At 41.2% G+C, this 22,836-nt stretch overlaps 1 protein-coding gene across 1 annotated transcript in view; it reads left to right on the forward strand.

Annotated features, from left to right (window-relative positions):
* The first annotated feature begins 4,505 nt into the window (after positions 1-4,505).
* The window catches only part of smyd2 (SET and MYND domain containing 2), a 58,422-nt gene continuing 40,091 nt past the window's right edge, over positions 4,506-22,836 (forward strand). The window contains exons 1-2 of the mRNA XM_003216018.4: positions 4,506-4,879; positions 18,666-18,729. Coding sequence (XP_003216066.1) covers positions 4,695-4,879; positions 18,666-18,729 — 249 coding nt within the window. The 5' untranslated portion in view covers positions 4,506-4,694. The remainder of the gene's footprint in view (positions 4,880-18,665; positions 18,730-22,836) is intronic.

Here is a 22,836-nt window from a genome sequence, read left to right on the forward strand (position 1 = left end):
TCTCCAGGAAATAATGCCTGGCTGCTCACTGGAGGGAAGGATACTAGAGGCAAAGATGAAGTATTTTGGCCACATCATGAGAAGACAGGAAAGCTTGGAAAAGATCATGATGCCGGGGAAAATGGAAGGAAAAAGGAAGAGAGGCCGACCAAGGGCAAGATGGATGGATGGTATCCTTGAAGTGACTGGCTTGACTTTGAAGGAACTGGGGGCGGTGATGGCCAACAGGGAGCTCTGACGTGGACTGGTCCACGAGGTCACAAAAAGTCAGAAATGACTATGTGATTGAGCAGCAGCTCAATCCCATGTCACAGCAGACAGAGCTTTAATCCCGTCCTTAAATCTCTTTTGCTGTTTACTGACATTCTGTTTTCTGTTCTTGAGCTGAGAGTAAAGTAACTGCTTGGGGAGACAGTGATTAGGCATTCGGACAACATGGCAAGTCCAGTGAATTTAATGGCAGAGGATCACTGTTTAAATGCTGGTGGTTTTTGCTTCTTGTGGCATCCCACAAGGAGCCATTCTATTCCCAGTGCTGTTTAACATTTACATGAAACTGCTGGGAGAAACCATCTGGAGGAATGACGCAAGTTGTTATCAGTATGTTGATGACACCTCAATATATTTGTCCATGGTACTGAATCCAGACAAAACAGGTGCTTGACATCAAGGGTCCTAACCTGGGAATGGAGGTATGTCAACCAATTCTAGATAGGTTTAAACTCCCCTGGAAAGACTGTGTCCGTAGCTTGGGAGTTCTGCTGAATCCGTCTCTCCAACTGTCAGCCCAGGTATGGTCAGGTGTGCTTACTAACAGCTTCAGCTGATACATAAATTGTGATTACATAAATCCATATACATATGAAACCATACCTGATTTCTGATTTTTGAAGTTAAGCACTTCAGTGAGAGACAACCAGATTGCAGGAGAGACAAAATGGTCTAAGATCTCAAAGTCGAGCCCTATGAGGAGCAGCGTAGGTATGCTTAGGTATGCACCCAACTGACCCCCTTCCCACCCCCCAAATTTTAGGCAACATTCCTTCCCTGGCCCCCTTACCCTACCCTCCTCAACTTATCCCTACCCCTCTTTTCCCTCCCCCCACCCTTTTTTTTCCTTCTCTTCTCTTTTCTCTCTTTTTTTTCTCTTCTTTGCCCCCCCCCCCAAACCTACCCACTTCCCTCCCTCAAAAACTTTTCCGCACAATTTTTTCCCTTAGTTTCTTTCCCCCTGGATCACTGCTATGTATAAGCAAAATTTCAATAAAAATTATTTATAAAAAAAAGGTATGCTTAGGTTGAAGAAGGTTGAAAGGGGACATTATAGCCATGTTTAAATATTTGAAAGGATGTCACAATTGAGGAACGTGCAAGCTTGTTTCCCATTTCTTTAGAGACTAGAACACAGAACAACGGATTCAAACTACATGAAAAGAAATTCCACCTAAACATTAAGAAGAAATTCCTGATGGCAAGAGCTGTTCTACAGTGGAATATACTGCCTCAAAGTGGAGGTCTGGAGGTTTTTAAGCAAAGGCCAGATGACCATCTTTTAGGAGTGCTTTGTGTGCTCCTACATGACAAAATGTGGTTGGATGGTCCTTGTGATCTCTCCCAATCTTTATGAGTTTATCGGTCTATGAGAATAGAGATGTACTGAAAGGACCATCATCTATTCTTCCCAATAGGAATAATCCATTGTGGGATGACAAGGTTTCTCTGTGGCCTTTGAACCTTACTGAGTCTGGACTGTTTCAAGTTGTTGTAACTGGTTTTAAATTATCTGGTTTTAATTGATAAATGACATATTTTAAATAGTTGCTTTTTTTAAAGTGGCCCTGAGAGCTTTGGATATAGGGCAGGATATAAACAGCTTAATAAATATTATAAAGTAGGCCAGTTTATACGTGCAGTTTATATATATAGCAAGTCCCTTGAGTCAGGGACTTGTTCTCACTTTTTTTCATAAAGTACCCGATTGTAATCATCATGATTTTATTTTATTTTTTCAGGATACAAATATTTCTGAGGTAGTTTACAACAAATCATGTTAAATAGTCTTTTTACATTTGCAGGTTTGACTTTTCTAGATTCGATTATTCACAATTTTGATTTCTAGTATTCTCTATAGCAGTTTCTTGGTCTTCCAGTGCAACCCTCCTTCAGTGTGATTCTATAGTCCACTTCACCAGTCATGTTGCAGGACCTAGAGCTATCTAAAGAAAACACTTTACTAGAAATATCTAGATCCTCCAGTGTGATTCTATGGTCTGCTACCAGCCCTGATTAGTACTTAGATGGTAGATTCCCAATGAACACCAGGTGCTAATGGCTACTCTTCACGTAAAGTTTCTGTAATGTTGTGATACTTCACTACTATCGGAATTGGTTAAGGTGGGAAGCAATCCCCCCCCCCGAATTATAAGGTGTTATGGGTGTCTTTGGGTGAGTAACATACCCTCAGCCACAGAAAACTCCATGACATGGGTGCCATAGGACAATTACTTGAAGGTACATAATAAGGGAGTTCAGCCAGCACGCCAATGCCTTAAATCAAGCCATAGCCTTCTAAGACCTACAGGGATACTCACTGGAACCTCAGCAAGCGAGAGTCCAAAAGTGGCAGGCAACCTGGAACCTCAAGCCATTGCTGAGACAGGATGAGAGACAACCCTGGAAACACAGAAGACTGGGCAACATGGAAGGCACTGAACAGACTGCACTCTGGAACCACAAGGTGCAGAGCCAATCTTCAGAAATGGGGCTACAAAGTGGAGTCTGTGACATGCAAGTGTGGAGAAGAGCAAACCACAGACCACTTACTACAATGCAGTCTGAGCCCTGCCACATGCACAATAAAGGACCTTCTCGCAGCAACACCAGAGGCACTCCAAGTAGCCAGATTCTGGTCAAAGGACATTTAGTATAATAACAAGTTTTTAACTTTGTTTGTGTTTCTAAATACATTACAACTGTACCCTCGGCTTCACTTCCGATACGATAAATAAATAAGCCGTTGCTGACTCATATAATGCAGTTTGAAGAGCATTATGAGTCTACACTGAATACATAATGCAGTTTCATGTTGGAGTAGACTCATACAATGCCACTGTACTGCATTGCGAGCCTACACCAGTGGTTCCCAACCTTTTTTTGACCAGGGCCCACTCCCCAGCATTAGTACCAAAAGGGTTACGAATCAATTTTTGGTCAACTTTAGATTCAGTTTGGTTATTTGGGTGCTGATTCAGAAAATTGCATGAAACAGAACATATGCCATTCAGTAGTCGCCATCTGCTTGCCCACAGAAAACCATATTTAATCATCTAGAGCTGATGTGGTCTATCCAATGCAATGTTCAGCTCTGCAGAAAGGAGCAGAAATAAATAAAGTAAATAAAGAAGAAGGAGGTTTGTGGAACAGATTTTCATTTTCACAGCCCACTGCTGGGTCCTGGCCCACAGGTTGAGAACCACTGCTTTACACTCATATAATGCATATAACTGCATTGAACTGCCTTGCGAGCCTACACTGACTACATTGCACAATTTCTGGTTGGCGTGGACTCATATAACACAATTTAACTGCATTGTGAGCCTACTCTGACTACATAACACAATTTCAGATGGGTGCAGACTCATATAATGCAGTTTAACTGCATTGTGAGTGTACACTGTCTACATAACACAATTTCTGGTCAGTGTAGACTCATGTAACACAATTGAACTGCATTGTGAGCATACACTGACTACATAATACAATTTTAGGTCATTGTAGACTCATATAATGCAGTTTAACTGCATTGTGAGCCTACACTGACTACATAACACAATTTCTGGTCGGTGTAGACTCATATAACACAATTGAACTGCATTGTGAGCATACAGTGACTACATAACATCATTTCAGATCGGTGTAGACTCATATAATGCAGTTTAGCTGCATTGTAAGTGTACACTGTCTACATAACACAATTTCTGGTTGGTGTAGACTCATATAACACAATTGAACTGCATTGTGAGCATACACTGACTGGCTACATAACACCATTTCAGATCGATGTAGACTCATATAATGCAGTTTAACTGCATTGTGAGCCTACCCTGACTATATCATGCAGTTTCAAAACTCCATTATATGGCAGCGGAGATGGAAATGCAAACCAGGAAGCACGGAAGTTCTTTATTTTGTGCTCTTTTTAGATCTGCCCCCCTCCCCCCAATCTACACTGGCATATAATGCAGTTGAACTGGATTGCATGAGTCTAGACTGCGGTATCATCCAGTCTCAGGCGCGATAGGAAGTAGCTTTCTTTGCTCTGGAGTTCAGACGGCGCGGTTTGCACTCAGCTCGTTTCTTAAGTCCATTGAATGGTCAGCCCAGACAGGGCCTGGGATTGACCGGCTTCGCTTTTTTTTTTAAGAGGGGAAGAAAACGCTGGGTCCTAGAGCGCGCCTTGGACTGGACGGGCTCTAGGACCCAGCGGGCTGGCGGGGACGGCTGGCTCTGCTGCTGCTCCGCCTGCCCACCTCTCTCTCCCTCTCCCTCTCCCTCTGCATGCCCATGTATGTGCCTTGGGCTCTGGGGCCAGGCGCCGCTGCGGGTGACGGCGCGCCATTAATAGCAACGGGGCCAGCCTCCTCCTCCTCCTCCTCCTCTTTCTCCTCCTCCTTCTCGGCTTGGGCACCGGCGCCATGCGCTCCTCCGAAAGGGAAGCCGAGGAAGCGGGGCTGGAGCGCTTCCAGAGCCCCGGCCGAGGCAGGGGGCTGCGGGCCCGGCGCCGCTTCGCCCTCGGGGAGCTGCTCTTCGCCTGCCCGGCCTTCACCTGCGTCCTCACCGTCAACGAGAGGGGCAACCACTGCGAGGGCTGCTTCGCCAGGTAAAGGCAAGGCGAGGAGAGGAGAGGCGAGGAGCAGAGGCCGCCTGGGCGGCGTCAGCGCCCGAGGAGTCCCCCCGGGTCCTAGCGCCGGCCACATCCTTTTCAATTGAAGGGCTGCCGAATGAATGAATGCCTCCTGGATCACACTTTTAACTGCTCCCTGCGTTTGTCATCCTGACACCCTTTGGCCTGGTAAAACTGCAACTCCCGTGATGCCATAGCATTGAGCCCCAGTGGTTGATTCCCAAACAGGCCTGCATAAACCGCTTCCCTCCAGGTGTTTGGGACTCCGATTCCCAGAAGCCTTTGCCAGCTTGTCCAGTGGTCAGGAATTCTGGAAATTGAAGTCCAACAAAACACATGGAAGGCTACAGGTTGTGCAGGTCTGCTCTACAGTATAAATCAGGCATGGGCAAATTTCGACCCTCCAGGTGTTTTAGGATGTTTATTTATACCCTGCTTTATCTCTCCCAAAGGAGACTCGAAGCGGCTTACAATTAAAAGAATGACCACAAAATTTAAAGTATACAAATATGCAGATATTCAAACCGAATTGAACATAACAGTATTAAAAATTCTCAGTCAGAATCTATTAAAACATATTCAAAGCTAAAAAACATATTGCAACCCAGAGAGGCATTGAGAGGAATGAGCCTGAATCCAGCACTGGGCAGTGTCTGCCTCCTCCAACCAGCTGGACTGCAACTCCCACAATTCTGCATTATGAGCCAATACTGACTATATAATACAGTTTCAGGTTGGTGTAGACCCCAGAGGGCTCTCAGCTGCTACATGCCTTCCTCACCCATCTTTTTGGCATAAGGATGCAGCGGACCACCCTGTCCCTATGCTAAGAGGACAGGGCCTGAGGTAAGCATCCACCCCCCGGGCCTTAGTTTACCCATGCCTGGCCTACACTGACTATGTAGCACAATTTCAAGTCAGTGTTGACTCATATAATGCAGTTGAACAGCATTGTGAGCGAACACTGACTACATAACACAATTTCAGGTCGGTGTTAAGAATTGGAGTTGAAGTCCAAAACACCTGGATGGCTGAAGTTTGCCCATGCCTGGTGTAGAAGATGAACTCACCCTCTCAGCTGCAGAAAACCCCATCATAGGGTTGTTCTGAATGGAGGCACACAATAAGGACAAGAACAACACACAGTATGTTGGTTTTTTAGTGATTACTTGAGTTCTGCTTCCATTCTTTTCCTTTCTCCAACTTCTTTGCCATTATTTGCTTGCAGCTTTTTCATGTTTTGAATCAACCAATGTGGAATAAAAATCCATCGTAATCTTATTAATTACTTTCATTTATACACAGAGAAACATATACAAAGCTGGATGTGGGTGCATCTACGTTGTAGAATCAATGCATTTTGACATCACTTTAAGTGCCATGGCTTCAAGCTATGGAAGGGGTTCTCAACCTGTGGGTCTTCAGGTGTTTTGGCCTACAACTCCCAGAAATCCCAGCCAGTTTACCAGCTGTTAAAATTTCTGGGAGTTGAAAGCCAAAACATCTGGGGAACCACAGGTTGAGAACCACTGTGCTATATAATCCTGGAAGTTATAATTTGGGGAGGCACCAGCACTCTTTGGCACTCCTGGTTGTGTCTATTATGTGGCAATGTAGGAGAAAATGTGGTAGGAAGACTGCAAGCGAGTACTGAGAGCCCTAATATCTCAGAAAGATTGCCCTTCTTTCTTCTAGGTGTATATGTACGCAGCAGTGTAGGAGATGGTTTCAGCAACAAGATATTGCCATATTTTGAATTATAAATACTCTAAGGCACCAGATCCTGTCTGATCTTGGATGGTAAGCACGGTCAGCTTTGGTTACAACTTGGATGAGAGGCTGTTAATGAGTACCAAGGACTGTAATATAAGGGACGCTATTTTACTATGTCACTGTATGTTATGGGACTTGAGCATCCACAGATTTTGGTATCAACCAAACCCTAGTGAATACCAAGGGCACACTATTGTGAGTTATACATGCTTTATTTATTTATTTATTTATCTATCGTGTCAGAAACTGAACCGAAGGTACAAGTTGTAATGTATTTGAAAACACTATCAGAGCCAGTTGCAAGGGGTGATGGGAGTTGTAATTTAGCCTGTGAAACACTACCATCTAAATCAGGTCTTCCTTCCTGTAAGCCAGTTACTTCCATTGTCTAAGTATACATAGCTCCATTGCTGTGTGTGGCCTTTGGAATCAAGAAACCTAGGCTTGCTACATTTCCCTTGGTCTGGACTGCTAGCTGCCCCATAAAACACAATTGCTTCCATTTGTTTGCACCATCACACCATTATGGAGGAACATTTGCACCCCAGAAATTACCATTTGCACCCCAGAAATTATGCATCGTTGTCTCATTTCCAATAAGCTTTCTAACTAGTATAAGAAGGAGCCCCCAGATGGCGTAGTGGACTAAGTGACTGGAAGGTTGGGTTGCTGACCTGAAAGTTGCCAGGTTCGAATCCCACCTGGGGAGAGTGCGGATGAGCTCCCTCTATCAGCTCCAGCTCTATGCGGGGACATGAGAGAAGTCTCCCACAAGGATGGTAAAACATCAAAACATCCGGGCGTCCCCTGGGCAACGTCCTTGCAGACGGCCAATTCTCTCACACCAGAAGCAACTTCGGTTGCTCCTGACACGAAAAAAAAACTAGTATAAGAAACAATCACATTTTCTGTTTTCTGCTGTTTAAAAAAATGAGGTTAGGCTCAGTCATTACATGAGATCCATATTTTTTTTTCTTTAGCCAAGCTTTGTTTTTGCCTCTCTTGTGGCTTACAGTCAGGGCAATGTGTATGTGTTCCTTCAAACCACCTGTCAATTTATGGTGACCCGATGAATTTTATAGGGTTTTCAAGGAAAACCCAAAGGTGATTTTGTGAGTTCTTCCTCTGAAATATATCCTGCAGCCCTGGTATTCATTGGCAGTCTCCCATCCAACCTCTTAGACCCCTTCTACACTGCCATATAAAATCCAGATTATCTGCTTTGAACTAGATTATATGGCAGTGCAGACTCATATAATCCAGTTCAAAGCAGATAATGTGGACTTTAGTCTGGTAGAAGTGTTGTGAAGTTCCGATAGTTTTGTCTTGGAGGATTATTGTCCTGGAGGATTTATATATTCCTAGGAAAGTGTTTTTGGATGTGAAAAAATAACATGTTTTTATCTATGGTTTTTCACTTTTCAGGATCTGGTGCCCATAGCCTTAGTGAATGTGGAGTGCAGAATGTAGTTTATTGCTAAGCTTGAATTCATATACATTTGACAAGCTACTATTAAGGACTTTAGTTTGTGTCTAGAGGCTGCTCCACCATGAAAGATGGAAGTGAAGATAAAAATCGGAGGGCTGAGCAGTGGGTGATATCAGATGCAGACAAAAGCATCTAAATTATGATTTGTCTATTATTTGTCTGGAAAATCAAACTATGTATTGGGTACTTCTTTAAATCTGAACTCAGCCAGAGCTTGGCAAAACCGGCACTATAAATAGCTGTCCCAGAGAATAAAATAGGGCATGGAGTCATCATAACAAGTGAAAAAACACAATTACTGGTGGCAGCAGGATCAGGAGTTGCAGCAGCAGCAACAACTTTTTTGTTTATTTATTTAGCACCATCACTATGCATGTGTGTGAGCCCTCAAGTCACCTGACTATTTATGGTGACCCCATGAATTTCTTAGGGTTTTCTTAGGCAGTTCCATCCTCTGGAATATATCCTACAACACATGGTATTCATTGGCAAGCTTCTTCCTAGCACTGACCAGGGCTGGCTTTGCTTAGCTTCCAGGCGCAAACAAGATCTGGTGTTTGGGATATTTGGGGCCCTGCACAAATCCAATGCTAGCATGATGATGAAATTTCCATTTACTTCATCCATTTTCTTCTGAGCGTGCATTGATGCTTCCACCCAATTCTACTGAATTCTTCTGCTCTTCCAGGAGATCTCATCTGTTGGATATTGCCTACCATTGTTACTTGGATATCTTTGCTTTCTTCCAAGGAGTATAGATGGTCCTTGTCTCTATTTTTATCTTCCCAACATCCTTGTAATATTTGTTAGGCTGAAAGATTGTGACTAGTCAAGTAGAGATTGGTCCCTGTTCATTTTATCATTCTGAACAAATACTTGCTCACACTTTTAAACAGAGTCCTCTTTACAGTGTAACTGCTGGAGCTTTGAGATGTACAGCTTAAACAGGTGGTTGTTCCTAATTGATATCATGTATCAGGACTTAAGTATAGTTAGAATTTCAGTTAGAGCCCTCTGGGTATATTGTGTTGTACAGCCTTTCACAAGTACCACTGTAACTCTTTAGTACCCCTATATCAGTAATGCTTTATATAATAATAATGAAGAAACAATTACCCTTCATTGTGAGGATCCCTGTTTATTTCATGTCAGGGATTATGATAGAGACTAGATCTACACTGCCATATAATGCAGTGTAGACCCATATAATGCAGTTCAATGCACTTCAAACTGCATTATAGAAGTCTACACTGACTATAATGCAGTTTCAAACTGCATTATATTTCAGTGTAGATCCAGCCAGAGTGATTTTATAATGTCAATTTATGGAGGGAAGGATAGAGGGAAGGATTGGTTTAGAAATTCTTAAATCTGGTTTTGTTTTTTTGTTTTTTACAATTAAAGCAAAGAATATTGTGGGAGGGAAATGAAAATTCTGTACCCAGACCATCTCAAGTCCATGTCAAGAAATCTTACTACAAATGAATAAATTATAGACTCCTGGCATTCTCCAGAATATAGGCTGGATAAAAAATGAATAAAGAAAATAAATCAGGCAAATTGAAATACTTGCATAACACTGCTTTTTGTTACTTTGCCTAACCTATTTTGGTTGAGGAGGAGGAAGAAACATAAGCATGACTTTAAAATATATATTCTTCTCCCTGGCTACTCTGGTTTTATCAGGATTCCCCATGTCCCTTCAATCATATATTTATAGTAAAAAAAAGTAGTAACATGGATTTGTTTGTGTTGTGTATGAATTTTTAAACCAAAAGCTGAAAATCAGTAATGTCTGCTGTGACATTCTTAGGCTTTCACAGAACTACCAGAGACCCATTTCCCTGGGTAAGGATTATCAAAGGCTTTGTGTAATCTAGAGTAGAGCTGCTCAAGTGGTGGTCCAAGGACCAGGATGAGTCCATGGGTTATCAGCTGCTGGTTCCTGTAAAGAAACTATTGCAACTAATTGCCAGCCCTTGATACAGTGGGGAAACGTTGATAGCTTGAGATGCGCTGACACAGAGAAAAAATGTGACCTTAGCTGAAGCAAATGGGTGATTATGTTGTTGAAGGCTTTCACAGCTGGAACCCATGAGATATTCTTCCTTTTGTGCAAATTGTGGGCATTGGGAATTTGATCTGAATGAAAACTCCAATGGAGGGAAAGAGGAAAATAACACAAATTTATTTATTTATTTATTTCAGCATTTCTACCCCGCCTTTCTCACCCGAGGGGACTCAAGGCGGCTTACAAAATCTGGCAAATTTCAATTCCAATAACAAAATTCAATAAAATAAAACATAACACATTTTAAACAGTCAACCGTTAGTTAATAAAAACAGTATACAAGCTTAAAACATAAATACTTAAATTCCTATTCCTGCCTCCTTACTAGCTATTTCTGAACCAAAGTTCCTATGCTCCGGGGTGAACCATATGTTGAATGTGACTTGTAGTTTGGTCCTAAGCCCTGTGTACAACTAATAGTGTCAGTAGGTGTGTGCAGGGTATGTGAACCACACTGGATAACACCACCATCAGAGGTTGCAATACTAAAATATACCTACAAGTTTAAAAATGTATGCTATTTTTAAAATCTTCTAATATACATACACTCTGGTCATGGCTGTCATTATTACCCAGTTACAACGACACTTTGAACCACTTGTGCATGTGCTACAAGCAAATATTGTTGTTTCTTTTTGCTGGTTTTTATAGTTTAGCTAGTTGTAGTTTAGCTTCAATATCACGGTAATATCTGGTAAAGGATCTGTGGGGTGACACCATGAGCTAGAGCAGGGCTCCTCAAACTTTTTAAGCAGAGGGCCAGTCCACAATCCTTCAGACTGTTGTGGGGCCAAATTATCATTTGAAAAAAATACGAACAAACGCACACTGCACATGTCTTATTTGTAGTGAAAAAAACCCTCCAACAATGAAAGAACAATACAATATTTAAAAATAAGAACAATTTTAACCAACATAAACCTATAGGGATTTCAATGGGAAGTGTGGGCCTGCTTCAGGCCAATGAGATAATTAGGATTATTGTTGTGGTGTGCCTTCAAGTCATTTCAGACTTTGGGTGAGCCTAAGTCTAAAACTGAGGGCGGGGGCCAGTTAAATGACCTCGGAGAGCCCCATCCGGCCCATGGACCTTAGTTTGTGGACTCTTGAGTTAGATCACTGGGTGACACGAATCCTAGTAATGCTACTGTGTAAAGCTAGGAATGAAGGAAGAGGTCAAAGGAAGAAAAGGAAGTAGTTTCTGTTCCTTGTAGCTATCATAGCTAGATTGCCTTGTGTTGGTCTTCTAGTAATCCCAGGTCTTGGAAATGTTATCTTAGGGACTATTGTCCCCAGATTCCATTTGACAGTTCTATCATCCATAAAAGTGATATTCCTAAGTTTGTGATAAGTATATGGGGAGGAGAGACAATATGCATGGGCCAAAACATCTCTCAGGCCTGGGCATCATAAATGGGTCAGTTTGTGCTGAGTTATCTATCTACTAAATTGAGACTGTCATACTTTGGACATATCATGAGAATACATGATTGATTAGAAAAGACAATAATTTTCAGAAAGGCAATAGGAAAAGCAATAGGAAAAAATGATGGGTTGATTCATGTAAGAAAGCCATGGCCCTGAGTTTGCAAACCTGAGCTGTTGGGAATAGGGAGACTTGAAGGCCTCTCATTCATAGGGTTGCCATAAGTCAAAATTAACTTCATAGCATTTAGTTCAGCAATTTATCTCTTGAGGTCATTTTTAAAGCTTTATTTCCAAAATGTGCTTAAGGCCTTCCTTGAGTTCACCTAGTTAGAAAGTCTGTTAATATATTTTCATGTAGCAATACTATGTCTGTGGTGCTGCTTAAAACTCTGTTCATGAGATGCAGTATTTCTCAATGTGCTGTTTCTATTATCACAGAAGGGGCGAGGATGAGTATTGCAGTTTTCTCTCATATTTTTAGCAAATGTGGGTGTGGAGTGCAACCACTTTTGTTCCATTTTTTCTACATGTAAGAAGTTGATTGATTATGCCATGAATAGCACTTTCTTCTTATAACACTATGTAACACGATTTTTGTTCCTGGCTTATAAATCTCATTTCCTAATTGGTTCTATCATAAAAACATGGGGAAAGTTTATTAAACTGTAAAAAACTTTGTTTTTGCAAGACATCCTGCAGCACATTTTGCTATAGTCTTTCAATGAATATCTCATAGAATCTCGACCAAAAACAAAGTTTCTTGAATATAATAGCTACAGTAGAGTCTCACTTATCCAAGCTAAACGGGCCGGCAGAAGCTTGATTAAGCGAATATCTTGGATAATAAGGAGGGATTAAGGAAAAGCCTATTAAACATCAAATTAGGTTATGATTTTACAAATTAAGCACCAAAGCTTCATGTTATACAACAAATTTGACAGAAAAAGTAGTTCAATACGCAGTAATGTTATGTTGTAATTACTGTATTTACGAATTTAGCACCAAAATATCACTATATATTGAAAACATTGACGACAAAAATGGCTTGGATTATCCAGAGGCTTGGATAAGCGAGGCTTGGATAAGTGAGACTCTACTGTACTTTCAAAATAAGTAGAATCATAGAATCATAGAATAATAGAGTTGGAAGAGACCTCATGGGCCATCCAGTCCAACCCCCTGCTAAGAAGCAGGAAATCGCATTCAAAGCACCCCTGACAGATGACCATCCAGCCTCTGTTTAAAAGCCTCCAAAGAAGGAGCCTCTACCACGGCCCCGGGGAGAGAGTTCCACTGTCGAACAGCTCTCACAGTGAGGAAGTTCTTCCTGATGTTCAGGTGGAATCTCCTTTCCTGTAGTTTGAAGCCATTGTTCCGTGTCCTAGTCTGCAGGGCAGCGGAAAACAAGCTTGCTCCCTCCTCCCTATGACTTCCCCTCACGTATTTGTACATGGCTATCATGTCTCCTCTCAGCCTTCTCTTCTGCAGGCTAAACATGCCCAGCTCTTTAAGCCGCTCCTCATAGGGATTGTTCTCCAGACCCTTAATCATTTTAGTCGCCCTCCTCTGGACGCTTTCCAGCTTGTCAACATCTCCCTTCAACTGCGGTGCCCAGAATTGGACACAGTATTCCAGGTGTGGCCTGACCAAGGCAGAATAGAGGGGGAGCATGACTTCCCTGGATCTAGACGCTATTCCCCTATTGATGCAGGCCAGAATCCCGTTGGCTTTTTTAGCTGCCGCAACACATTGTTGGCTCATGTTTAACTTGTTGTCCACAATGACTCCAAGATCTTTTTCACATATACTGCTGTCTAGCCAGGCGTCCCCCATTCTGTATCTTTGCATTCCATTTTTTCTGCCGAAGTGAAGTATCTTGCATTTGTCCCTGTTGAACTTCATTTTGTTAGTTTCGGCCCATCTCTCTAGTCTGTCAAGATCGTTTTGAATTCTGCTCCTGTCTTCTGGAGTGTTAGCTATCCCTCCCAGTTTTGTGTCGTCTGCAAACTTGATGATCGTGCCTTCTAAGCCTCCGTCTAAGTCGCTAATAAAGATGTTGAACAGAACCGGGCCCAGGACGGAACCCTGCGGCACTCCACTTGTCACTTCTTTCCATGATGAAGACGACGCATTGGTGAGCACCCTTTGGGTTCGTTCACTTAGCCAATTACAGATCCACCTAACCGTAGTTTTGTCTAGCCCACATTTTACTAGTTTGTTTGCCAGAAGGTTGTGAGGGACTTTGTCGAAGGCCTTACTGAAATCCAAGTAGGCTACATCCACAGCATTCCCTGTATCGACCCAACTCGTAACTCTATCGAAAAAAGAAATCAGATTAGTCTGGCATGACTTGTTTTTGGTAAATCCGTGTTGACTATTAGCAATGACCGCACTTGTTTCTAAGTGTTTGTTTGGGTCGTTCTTTTTTCCCTTCTTGAAGATAGGGACCACATTCGCCCTCCTCCAATCTTCCGGGACTTCTCCTGTTCTCCAAGAACTCTCGAAGATAATTGCCAGTGGTTCTAAAATAACTTCCGCTAGTTCCTTCAATACTCATGGATGTAGCTGGTCTGGCCCTGGGGACTTGAATTCGTTTAGAGAGGCCAGGTGTTCCTGGACAACTTGTTTCCCTATTTGGGGTTGGATTTCCCCCAATCCTTCATCCATTCCATGTTGTTGAGGTTGAAGATGACTTTCTTTTTGTGAGAAGACCGAGGCAAAGAAGGCATTAAGCAGTTCTGCCTTTTCCCTGTCCCCTGTACTGCATATTTAACAGGAAGAACCACTTTCAAATTTTGTTATGTAGTGTAATGGAAGAGTTTACATGACAGTAAAATGATTACATAATCACAAAACCAAATAAAACCAGTATGATACAAATCTTGCTCTTCACACTCATACAACATATTCAGGGGCGGCTCAAGCTATACACAAATTATGCATTTGCGGAAGGCGTGATCCTCTAGGGGGCGCAGTTGAGGCGCCTCCGGCTCAGCAGAGAGAGAGAGAGAGAGGAGGCAGAGGAGGGGGAAGCAGACTCTGCAGCAGAAGATGAGGGCCCTGTCCTTTGGAGAAACCAGGAGCGTGTTGCTGTTTAGTAACATGCTCTGGGTTTTCCTAAGCCTGGCCTTTGCCGGAGGGAGGAAACTCTTCCCTCCGGTAAGGGCCCGTCGCAGCAAAGGAAGAGGCTGGGGGCTTGGCGAGCGAACTGCCTCTCTCCATCCCTTGGGGGGGGGGGGGCACCAAAAATACTGCTTGCTTACACTTGAAAATTACCTAGGGCCAGCCCTGAACATATTCATGGAGTTAACTATGCATTGAGAGATACTGCATTATTGAAATTAATCTTCCTGATATATTAGTCAGTTTCCAATCATGTAGGATTGTATTTATTTTATTTATTTATAAAGTATTCTGAATTGCTGCAAATCATTTTAAGTAACACAGACCATCTGCTTAAGCTTACAATTTAAGCAATGGAAGGAAAGATGACAGTAAACCTATTTAGATATCAACTTAGCAAAGAATTATAGAAATATAGTGTTGCAATGGACAACAGCAGTCATTTCTAAGTATGGGAGGAATCCATGACTAAACAATCTTTGACAGATAGCCATCTATCCTCTGTTTAAAAACTTCTGAGAAAAAAGAATCTACCAAGGGAGTTTACAGTTGGTCCTCCACATTTGCAGATTTAATTTTTGCTGATTTGATTAACATGTTCTCTCTAGAAATCCCTAGGTCCTCCAGTGTGACTCTATGACCAACCTCTACCTGATGTTGACTATAAAGTTGGAGGACCTAGAAATTTCCAGAGAGAATACTCTGTAGGCATAAAATCCCATAGACATACAAATCGTATAGTCACCAAATGCTTGTGTTTATCATAATTAAAAATACATCATCAGGTGTTTTGACCTTCCAGATGCATAGCAGGAAACTGTACCTTGGATCTGCTTGTTTCTGTTCATTTTTCTACATTAGTGTGAAATGTTAAGCGCATTGCTCATTGCATTTAAGATACTGCTTTTCATAGTGCGAGTCCTGCAGGTAGAAGTCACCCAACAGTTTCACAACAATACCATACATTTAGCAATACATTTTGGGGAGAAGTGAGATTTTTTTTCTATATATATCTTGGAGCAAGTGCAGTTCAGCCATTGGGAAATCCTTCTACTTGCATTCAAATATAATTTGTTGCATTGCAGATGTTCTGCACAGCACTGTAGCTTTGCTGCAATGCAGTGTGCTTTGCAACTGAACCTGAGCACTTACTTTTAGTATCCATTCTCTAGGTTTGTCCCAAAGGCTGATGGCACATATCGAAAAAAACTGCATGATTTGACAGTTGTCGAAAACTGCTTAGAAGGGGGTCGCAGACTGATGCCTTAAGCTGCAGGAAACATAGTGTGTTAAATTGCTTTCTCTAGCTTTTAGTCTTCAGGGACATAGATAGTTTTCAAGCAGTATTTTGTGAGTCCTGGTATTAGACAGACATAAGACAGAAGCATTTGAACATCTTTCCAGTTTAAAGTACTTGTTGAATCTTACATATATTTGAGGTTCAACAGGTTATATCACAGTGGTTATTAGATTTGGTTAATTGTGCTGCACAGAATACAACCAAAATGTCATTATGAACACTATAGATAACTAGGATAATTTGGCAAATTACTTGCCTCACTCCATCTTTCCCCATTAGTACATGTTAGTATAGTCATTTTAAAAGTGCATTTTGAAATACTGAATGACATTCAATAGCTTTTGTCACTCCTTTACAGATTCATATTGGCTTATTCATCTACAACAATTAAATACTTGTTATATTTCTGCCTTCTCTCTTATACAACAACAACAACAATTTATTGATTAGCCAGTTGGCCTTATCAAGAACTGACAATACAAACACAACATATAACATACGTCTGGTTCACTTAAAATAAAATACAGATATACAGGTATTTGCCTGCTTGGTGCCAATGTAGCTTAACTATAGATCTATGTATCAACTATACTCATCTCCCATACACTGCACCCCAATCTGATCTATGTACTCAGATCTCCTTTTAGCAGCTTTAAACAGATACAGGGCCACTTTTGTTGTCAGAGTGGGGTTATAACCAGCCAACAAAAATGAAGTTTTGGTCTCAATAACCCAGCTTGTTTTATTACAAATAAAAGGCCATAAGTATTGTTTCCTTTCTTTTTCATATAGGTTACAATTATGCAAAATGTGGTTCAAATTTTTGACTTCAGTGGTGCCACAAATACATAATCTTTCTTCATATGAGATGTGGTTGAATCTGCCGTATCTCTCCATGGACTCCATTTGTTCTAATCTTGCCCTGTTGAAAGTGATTCTTAGGTGTCTTGGCATATCTGCTTTTAGGTACAGCGCCCACTGGAAATTATGTTTAAAGTGTCCTAACCACTTCAGAAATCCTGTATTTGACAGGGTGGCTATGTCTTTTTGGGCTTCAATGTCTAGGATCCTTTTGATTACTGTCCTTTTTTCGGCATCCCTATTCAGGTCTAAGGAAGTAATTTGTATTCCGCAGGTGCAAAGAAGCCTTGTTAGTTATTCTGCCCAGGAATCTTCTCTCTTATACAGTGGGAGGAGCTATAAGTGCTTATCTCTAGTTTATTCTGAATTTCAAGTTTCTAATTTTGTCTGGGGAATATTGACAAGCCACAAATCAACAAACCAGGATACCAAGCCAGAAATGGTTTATTGCTATTTCTGAACTCTGGATTTTTCATACTCTTCTACTTGGAAATTTGTCTACTACTACAATTATTATCATCATTATAATTATTATATTGATTCTGTGGAAGTTGTTTCAGGCTGTCACAATTTGATGAAAAGTCATAGCATTTACAAATTGAATTGAATTTTTGTTGGTGTGCCAAAAGCAATAGAATTGGATTTCTTGGCCCTCCCTTTAAAAATATGGCAGTGTGTATAAAACAGAGTACTAGAGAGAGGAGATCATGAGAAGAGAAGAAAGCCCAAAACATTTTGATAAAGAATGAATATAAGAATGTGTAAGAATGAATATAAACAGTGAATAAGGATATGTATTTCAATCCTTATTTGGATGTATAAATACCAAGTTTTTGAACTGTTGGTAAATCTTTATTAGATGAAAAAGCACAAAAATATTCATCAATATTGCTATGAGATATCACAAAAAAGGCAACACTTTTAGGAGCCCTGGTGGCAAAGTGTGCTGAACTTGCAGACCGAAAGGTCGCAGGTTCAAATCCCGGGAGCGGAGTGAGCACCCGCTGTTAGTCCAGCTTCTGCCAACCTAGCAGTTCGAAAACATGCCAATGTGAGTAGATCAATAGGTACGGCTCCAGGGGGAAGGTAATGGCGCTCCATGCAGTCATGCCGGCCACATGACCTTGGAGGTGTTTACGGACAATGCCGGCTCTTCGGCTTAGAAATGGAGATGAGCTCCAACCCCCAGAGTCAAACATGACTGGACTTAACGTCAGGGGAAAACCTTTACCTTAACCATTATGAGATATCACAAAAAAGGCAACACTAGCTGTCAAATATCCTAGAATTTCTGCTGTGTTGCACTTAATCCTGAGCAATTTGTAGCAATATGAGACAGCTAGTAACAGAGTTACAACATTCACGATGACAAGGATTAAAACAGGGTAACCTTACTTTGTGGTTTATCAATAAACTCTTCATCCTATCAGTGTGCTTACCTGCCTCTGAATCCTCATAAGAATATCTTGCATCTTGATGAATCAGACTGCAACTCCCATTAAGACTTCACAGTATCACTAATGAAGGGGGATTATTGGGGTTGCAGCCCATTTACATTTTGACAGGTCTTGCTTTGTGTGGTGTATAGCTAAAGGCTACAATTTTAAAAGAAAATATGTCTGTTGTCACTAAGAAGACATGAAAATTGTATATTAACCCTCCCTCTCTCTCTCTCTCCCTCTCCCCCCCCCCCCCCCCTCTCTCTCTCTCTCTCAAGGAGAGAAGGCTTGTTTAAATGTGGAAAATGTAAGCAGGCTTTTTACTGCAACGTGGAATGCCAGGTGAGTATTTCTCCCACTATGAATGGAAAAGGTCACTTCACATATGTTTATACATTTATTTACATGGGGTGCGAGCCTAAATTGTATTCACAGCTGGATAAATGTAGCTATAAATGACTTAAGCTAACCACCCACAAAACCTGCTTCCTGCAGAATTCTGGGGTTTGTAGTTTGGTGATGCTCAGGATCTGTCTGGCTGAGCTGTTTAAAGGCCCCTTCCTAAAATAGATTTAAAGTGGATTTAAAGTGGGTCCAAACTCTAGTGTGACGAGGTCCTTAAACTCCAGAGGGCTGGAGTGGCAGTGCCATCCTGAAGTGTTCACTCAATGCTCCATAGACCTCTGTCTCTTAGAGCAATGCCCTGGAATTTAAATTGTTTTTGGATGCTATATATAGAATAGTAGTAGAGTTGGAAGAGACCTCATGGGCCATCCAGTCCAACCCCCTGCCAAGAAGCAGGAAATCCCATTCAAAGCACCCCCGACAGATGGCCATCCAGCCTCTGCTTAAAAGCCTCCAAAGCCACCATCCTTTTTATATCGCCCTTCCATGAACAATTATCCAGGTAATTTTAACACAGGGCTTTGAGAATTTACCCTTGAGGGCTGAACATCTAAGATCCTGCCACCCAACATGGGCAGAAAAAGCATGTATTTCTAGTGCACCATTGATAGAAGCTGCAAGGACAGCAGTAGGGAAAGGCAGGTGGGGTCTGTTGTGGCCGCAGAATTGGAGTTGTGTACTCAACCATTCTAGGAATTTGGAAATTGCCATAATGAGAGCCTGCGGATCAGCTGTTCTGGGTCATGCTACTGCTGAGCCATTAGATTAGTAGACTGCTACATGGCCCTAATTGCTTCAGAAGCTCCTGCCTCCTTTTAAGCATACCAGATGGTTAAACATTATTTCACTAAGCTGGTGAAGAAGCCTGTGCCTAGCTGAGCAATCAGAAAGAAAGGCTGGATTTAGCTTTGGGGGTGGGAGAGAGAATCTGTTTGCAAATGTACTGTCACTGCTGCTAATAATAATAGCGTGGGTATAGAAACCGACCGTGCTTACACTGGGTCGTTGTATATTTTCATTACAGTGGCAAAGGAAACAGCAAGCAGGCCAATTCCAATAATTTATAGTTCCTAAGAAAGCTTTAATGAACACAACAAAACGTTTAAACTGTATTTTGTAAGTATGCCTATGTTTTGCTAAATGGCACCCTTCTAGCTCCTGTTGTTAGTAATGTCTAAGGATTTTCTCTGTAATGTCTAAGGATTTTCAATGACAGCATGTGCCCGTGTTTGAGTTTTCCCCTCCCACACTGTTTTTGAGTTGATTCATCAAGCCGCCCTTAATGTTAGCAAGATCCCCACAGGGGGGATTGTTCTTAGAAAAGTGAGAAGATGGCAGTTCTTGGGAAGAGATCACATGTTACCAGCAGGTGAAAACCGAGAAGGGCAAAGTTACTTAATTGTAACTTGTGTAAAACAAGGATTATTTAATGTGAACTGCTCCATATGTTGACTTCATGTTTATTTTAATTAAGAGCTCTTGATTTAAATGTCAAAACTAGATTTTCACAACTAAAGCATAATATACAAGAAGAATCTGAAGTTATGTAGGTTTAGATCATGACTGATACAGTTGAAATCTGGTGTGGACCATATTTTGCCAGGCCTCATCTGTACCTGTATCCAAAGAGCCTTAAAACTTATTCCTCATGTATGTTTTTCCCCAAATGCCAAGGACAAATGTATAATGAAGTAAGAAGAAGTTTGATATATAACAATTAACATTTCTTGATCAAAAGGCATGTCTGCTTGATGCTAGTTCCCCTTGAGAAGAGAAGTTCAAGGGATGGAAGAGCTTTGTGTGGGCTTCTGGCTTGTGTACACAATACTGTACTGAATTGTAACTTATCATCATATGTACCATCTGAGTTTTGCTCCTGCTGTAATGTTTATAAGAAGGGATGGCTAAAGGACAAGATCAGAATTCAAAATGACGGAAGCAGATTAGAGAGTTGGATCAAAATTAACAAAATGAATTTCAACGGGATGAAATGCAAGGTACTACACACTGATGGAAAAAATGAAATTCACAGATGGGTGACAGCTAGATTGGTAAATATACATGTGAAAGGGATCTAGAAGTCTTAGTAGTCCACAGAATGAACATGAGTCAACCGTGTGATGCCAGACCAATGTTTAACTGCATCAATAGAAATATAATGTCTAGATCAGTGGTTCTCAACCTGTGGGCCTCCAGATGTTTTGGCCTTCACCTCCCAGAAATCCAAACAGCTGCTAAACTGACTGGGATTTCTAGGAGTTGTAGGCCAAAACACTTGGGGACCCTCAGGTTGAGAACCACTGGTCTAGATTGAGGGAAGCAAACAGTACCACTATATTCTGCTTTGGTCAGACATCACCTAGAATACTGTGTCCAGTTCTGGGCACCACATTTCAAGAAGGATATTGACAAGCAAAAGTGTCCAAAGAAGGGCAACCAAAACGCTAAAAGGTCTAGAAGCCAAGCCCTATGAGGAGCAGCTTAGGGAACTAGGTATGTGTTAGCTTGAAAAGGAGAAGGTTAATAGAGCACATGTTTGTCATGTTTACATATTTGAAAGATGTCATATTGAGTAGGTTTGCTTGTTTATAATGGTATTTTAATTATTATTTAATAAATAATTAATTATTAAGGGGTGCTTTGCTAGTGCTTTTGGTGCACAAAGGCAGAAGGAGCTTGGACTAAATGGCCCAAGGGGTCTCTTCCAACCCTCTTTATTGTTTTATTATGATTGTGATTAACATTGAGGATGTATTTTTTCCTGTTTTTTTTTTTTAATTCAAAATAAGATATGTGCAGTGTGCACTGCATAGGAATTTGATCATAGTTTTTTAAAAAACTATAGTCTGGCCCTCCAACGGTCTGAGGGACCATGAACTGGGCCCCTGTTTAAAAAGTTTGGGGACCTCTGGACTAGTGCATAGAGCAATTGATTCAAATGGCAGAAAAAGAGATTCCACCTAAACATTAGGAAGAACCTCTTGATGATAAGATATGTTTAAGTACTTAATTCTGCTTTGGTCACTTGAAATAGTGTGTCCAGTTCTGGGCATCACAATTCAAGAGATATTGACAAGCGAGAACATATCCAAAATGATAAAAGATCTGGAAACCATGCCATGTGAGAAGCAGCACAAAGCAAGTGTTATGTATGTCTTTAATTGGTGTAGGCATTTAATTTGCATTCTTGTTTTGAATTTTTACATTTTCCGGGGATGCTATTTTAGGAGAGAATTGGGTTATACATCAATTAAGTAGTGCTTTGGATTCTGGTCAAGATCTTCAACAACAGTAACAACAATAAATTAACTGAATGCTTCTGTCATGTGCACTTCTACCAGCCTGTTATACAGTTGCTCAAGGAGATGTTTTAAAAACAACCCATTTTAGCCTACTGTTGTCAAGAAAATAATCTTATAAGAGGGAAAACTCTAAAGTATGAATATCTGGACATTAAAAAAATTCCAAGGAAATTAAGTTGTACATTTCATTGTAAGATGAGCAGTTATCTAAGGCCTGCCTTCAGGTCATCGTGCAGAACTGAATGCTTTATTCAATAGGGTTTTGAGAGTCTTGATCTTTATATTTTGAATGCACCAACATTGATCCTGACCTTTTCATCACTCTATAAAATGCTTGGGGCTTTTGTCTCCTCACATTACAAAATACTCCTCTTCACATATGCAGATCTTCCAAAGCTCTTGTGTGAAAGACAAGTGCCTTGCTGATGTTGAATTCTCATTCAAAGTTACCTTCAAGCCTGATGCTCTTTAGAATCTAGTCTCTGCTGACTATATGTGCTGCACAGACAATCTGTGTTCACATCTTCATCTTTGTCTTCTTCAAAGACATTTTTAAGTGGCTCAGCACTTCTGTCTAGAAGCTAAGAAGGACATTTGTGCCTTGATATTGAACTTCTGGGACTGCAGTGCATGGTAAATGCTTCTTTGTTCAATTTCTTTGGGTGGGAACACTTCTTGCTTCGGTTTTATTTTACATCAAACGATAATAACGACTAGACCTCAACGTAGGGATCTCTTGGGC

The sequence above is a fragment of the Anolis carolinensis genome, chromosome 1 (genome assembly GCF_035594765.1).
Source record: "Anolis carolinensis isolate JA03-04 chromosome 1, rAnoCar3.1.pri, whole genome shotgun sequence".
Taxonomy (NCBI): Eukaryota; Metazoa; Chordata; class Lepidosauria; order Squamata; family Dactyloidae; genus Anolis; species Anolis carolinensis.